The 5,000-nt window shown below is 38.1% G+C and overlaps 1 protein-coding gene and 1 pseudogene across 1 annotated transcript in view; both read left to right on the plus strand.

The window, feature by feature from the left end:
* Positions 1-1,194, plus strand: part of LOC138009502 (uncharacterized) — a 49,512-nt gene extending 48,318 nt beyond the window's left edge. The window contains exon 6 of the mRNA XM_068856550.1: positions 936-1,194. Coding sequence (XP_068712651.1) covers positions 936-1,041 — 106 coding nt within the window. The 3' untranslated portion in view covers positions 1,042-1,194. The remainder of the gene's footprint in view (positions 1-935) is intronic.
* The window catches only part of LOC138009503 (protein SSUH2 homolog), a 35,154-nt pseudogene continuing 31,274 nt past the window's right edge, over positions 1,121-5,000 (plus strand).

Raw genomic sequence — 5,000 nt, forward strand, 5'->3', positions numbered from 1 at the left:
TGTGTCCAGACGAAATCAATTTCTGTGGCCATGCAACTCGATTTGCATCAGATCTGCTTCGACGTTTGATTTTTCAATCGCTAACATGACTGGTGCTTTGGTTCTCCTTCCACAGTCGTGTAGAACAATACCAATACCACTTGCGCACCCACTTAAGCAATACCGATACCACCTTGCGCACCCGGTTGAGCAAACCGTGATCGATTCATTCTCCCAACAACATCTACCAATTTGTACATTTACCCTTTTTACGCGGGAAATTCTAGGTTGCCTCCTCGGACCCAAAACTCTGCGGGGGCAATAGCCTGGGAGCAAGCTCTCTTGCCGGGTCGCTGGCTACGGGTGCAACTGTCCTTAAGTTAGGACACCGTGTCCAGGACTTGTGGTAGCAGAGAAAATAAGGAAAAATAAAAAAATGATATCCATGGATTGGATTTGAACCCAGAGTTTCAACTCTATGGCAACCGCTTCTTTCCGCTTCCCTACTCCATGAGCTTTGATTTTAAAATGTTTAGCTTTCTCGTGAAGTTTGGTAACTTACCTTTTGCAGTGTTTACTACTGTTTGTTACCGAGTGATAACATTATAGACCGAATCAGGATGTGCTCCTGACCGAATGCACAAATGGCGGGCAAAAAATGTATTCTTTTGTTTATGTGCTAATTAGACTCTCAAGCCTCGCTCGCAAGGAACATTTCTTTTGTATTTTGTCCATGCAAACGAGGCTAGTAAGTTATAGGCAAAAACTCTAACAGAATTCGGGCAACAGCGTTGCAGGTTTTTGAAGCGGTTAAAACACCTGCAACATGTGGCCGAAACAAAATGCTGCGTTAAAAATCGTTTAGTGCGCCAGGCTACACGAGGCAAATTTAAACACAACAATACTAATGTTCCGTTATAAATTGGCTCGTTTGTTTGTTTATTTGTTTTAAGCAGGTTATGTGGAGCTGCTATACCCACCCACCCATATACTCACAAAGGACAGCCACAACTCCGGGAATTTCATTCCCTACACTTCCCGATTAGTGTGTGGGCTCCTTAACGTACCACAGGAAGGTTATGAACATCGACGATATTTGTGATACTGGGCCTACGGATTACAGTCCTTATCCGAGAAGTCTAACCATTTGCGGCTGTAATTGCAAAGGCAGCACTTTCTCCTCAATTATTTTTGAGACCCTGACTGTTGGTCCCCCGGAATCGAACTCACGACTTCCCGCATGGCAGCCCGGGGCTCAACCAACTCAGCCACCGGTACGCAGTGGTGTTGTATTAGGGAGCTTAGGCACGTGCGTTTTTGAGACGAGGCCTGCAACCGGAAGAGAACATTTCGCGTTCCAGGACAGTGGTGTCTTCCAGATTCTTATATTATCATCTCTAATGGAGAACAGATACTTAGTGATGAAAATGTGGTTGTGTGAAGACAAGTTAAAAGGGAAAACAGCTCACTTCCGGTGTACGTCCGCGTCTCAAAAACGTGCTTTCTTAAGCTCCCTATTTATAATAACATCAATAACATTATGTTACGAGTCTAAATACCCTTAACCCTGGTTGTTTTTGCACGGAATTAGGTCTTCTCCCGGTTTCCCTTGTTCTAGGAAAGCAGAATCTCTTAGCAGAGTCTCTTAGCCGGAGCGGAGGCGGCGGTTGTAGTGATAGATATCTTTCATTATTAAATTTTCAACCTCAAATAATGTACTTCGCGTGCTCTGATTGGTTCACTCAATCTCGGTTATGAGCTCATATACCTTAGTTTGACTATATATGGTAAATGATTGCGCTGAGCGTTGCTAAACTAAGATTTTTTTCGCCGGAAAGCGAAAATTCTCTTGGAATAAAGCCAAAAAAGGCAAATAAAACTTTTTTTGTGTGGAAAGGCAAGAAATCATTTTGTGATGAGCCTACGTCTGTCAGACCACAAGGTACTACACAACATCGCATCTTCATCAAGTTTTTTTTTATTTCGCTCGGATGTTCTCGCCTTTTTTCGCTCGTATTTCGTACTTCCAAATTTTTGGAGTTTAAGGAATTTAATAAAACAATTATTCCATTCGCGCTTGTTGGATATGAGATTGGTTATAGCCAACTCGGCGCTACGCGCCTCGTTGGCTATTTACCATCCCATATCCAACACGCGCTAAATAATTGTTAAATATTCCCTAAGAAAAATATCTTCTTGTACATATTTCTTGGGAGGAACGTATACTTCACATACTTATTCGCGTATGATTCAATTTCTATCAGATGTGAAACAAAGTAGATTTCTGCCGCTGATAACAATTCCCACAATATGTACAGAAACTGATTTTAAGAGGTACAGCTATAAATGAAACATTTTTCCTTCAAGTGCATACGTGATGAGATATGTTAATATAATTGACTGACAACATTCAAGAAAGGATAATCATCGAATTAACTTACGGCAAGAGATCTTGCCAGATCTTTGATTGCAAAAGAAGAAGAATACTTTACGAGAAACAAATCATTTGATTAAACTCTTTTACGTAAGCAATATCATGACATGAATGTAACTTTCTGAGGAAAAAGGCTGCAAGATGAGCATTTTGGGGCTGTGATTAGCTGTGATAAAGTCTGCAGTCCGTAGTCCGTAATAGCGATCCATGGTCCCTACGTTCGACTAATCGAAATAAAAACAGCAAAGAGTATCGAGTTCAAGCGGAAATTTTTTTTCATTTTCAAACCGGAAGATTATGAGAAAGTATAAGTATAACTGGCTAAGATGATACAACTCTTGACACGGCAACACGTCCTGAAATCCCAGGTCTGCCAGGTGTTAGAAGAATTTCAGAAAAAGAGATCCCTTGGTGACACGAAACTCTCGACCAGACGAAGTAAATCAACAAATTAAATAACCATACAGAAAAGGAAAAGAAAGTTGAGACTATTTTTGCCAGTTTCTTCTTTTTTTCTGCTATGTATAAATCGATCTGTGTGGATACCAAATCATGCACGTTTTTAACGATACTTCCTCTCCAGGTGAGTTTTGTTATTTCACTAACTCTCATTTAAAAAAGAGAGTGTTGTGTAATGAAGAGCTTCTTTTTCTGTAAAGAACGATTCGTTGCTAAAATTAGAGCGCCAGCGTATACGATTTCATGCATGGTCAGGGACTTGACAGATGTCCATCTTGAGGATTATTAAGTTCAACCATTTGACTCGAATACGTGAGTGACCTTCCCAGGTGGAAATCTTATTAAGATCTTGTAAGATCTTACAAGAATCTTGTAAGATTCTTATTAAGATTAAGATCTTAATAAGATCTTGTTTAACTCTTCAGATCTTAGAAAATCTTAGTAAAAATCTTGTTAGATCTTGAGAGGATCTTACAAGATCTTACCCAAGAAAATCAATATTCAACATTCTAGGATCTTACAAAATACCTTGTAAGATCTTAAGAGAATCTTACAAGATCTTATCAGAAAAAAAATCAGTATCCAACTTGCCAAGACCTTAAAAGATCTTAATAAAAATCTTGTAAGATCTTAAAATAAATCTTACAACACCTTGTCAAATTTAGTCAGTGTATAGCATTTTAAGATCTTAAAAGATCTTGATAAAATCTTGTTAAGATCTTAAAGAAATCTTACAAGATCTTGTCATCAAAAGTCAGTTTGCAGCATTCTATTGATACAAAAAAATTACAAGATCTCAGAAAAATTATTAGGTATCAACACTCTAACATCTATTAAAAACAATGTTAAGACAATCTTACAAGATCTTGTCAAAGAAGTTAGCATTCAATGATATTTCAATCTTATAGCTAAATAGTAATACTAATAATAACAATCACTTTATTTGAGTCTTAAGGCTATTTATTTGAGCATGAGGGCTCTACTAATTGGGGAGACTGCAAATCAACTGAAAGCAGAACAAATCAATTGAAATATATATATATTTTTTTTATGAGAGGGGAAAACCGGAGTATGCGAGGAAAAAAAACCTCTCGGTTAAAATAGCTTTTTCATACAGACCTAGTGCATTTGAACTTCAATTTTCAAATTTGAGATTCAGTGTATTCTTAGGGTTGGTACATTTCGCCGACCCCCAGTCCATGGACTACCCTAAAAATACTATTTTGAATGAGTACTGTTGATCCATGTGTAAGCAGCATCTCAAACCTTTCGATTATTGTTGTGACGGCGGATTACTTCATGTAAGCTAACCTTTTTAAAATGGGTGCTTAGACTTAAATACTGTTGAACAATGCTGTTTAAAATGGGTGTTGAGGCTTAAGTAAGCACTATTTGAGATGCTGCTTACACATAGATCAACAGTACTCGTTCGAATAGCATTTTTAGGGTAGTCCATTTGGGTAGTCCATTGACTGGGGGTCAGCGAAATGTACCAACTCGTATTCTTAGCTTATTAAATTCCTTCAGTGGGCTGCTGAGGGAAATTGATTAACATTGCTATAGTTATTTAACTTACACACCAAGCCAGTTTAATCAGTTTTGAAGTCTAATCATGATCATATGGAGTATCTAGCACTGTTATGAAACCTCTAGCTTCCCTTGTTTTGACAATTTAAAAGACATCTATTCACAATTTGATGACAACTGACGATTAATAGTTCACCATCTTCTTCAACTTCAAGGTAATGTTCACCTATTAAATTTCTCTCCACAATATCCTTTAAAACTGGATCTTGAGGTAAAGGTACATGTAGATCTTGGCAGACAATTTCTGCCAGTTTTCTTGTGTTCTTCAAGTAATGCATATACCACATTTTCACGTACAATGTAACAAACTACTTTTCCATATACAGTCATCCCATTTGAATTGAACTCCACGAGGTAGCTACATGAATTTCCCTTTCTTGGATACATTGTGCTATGGAAGATGACATGATCTTTGGTCATCCTGTAGGAAACCAGGTGATCTGAGTTGGGCTGAACATTAAATGGAGAATCAAGAATGTTCTGAAACTTGGACAGCTTCTTGTAATGAAAGGGTTCATGCAGGATAGCCCCAAAAAATCAC

This window comes from Montipora foliosa, chromosome 7, assembly GCF_036669935.1.
Source record: "Montipora foliosa isolate CH-2021 chromosome 7, ASM3666993v2, whole genome shotgun sequence".
Lineage (NCBI taxonomy): Eukaryota > Metazoa > Cnidaria > Anthozoa > Scleractinia > Acroporidae > Montipora > Montipora foliosa.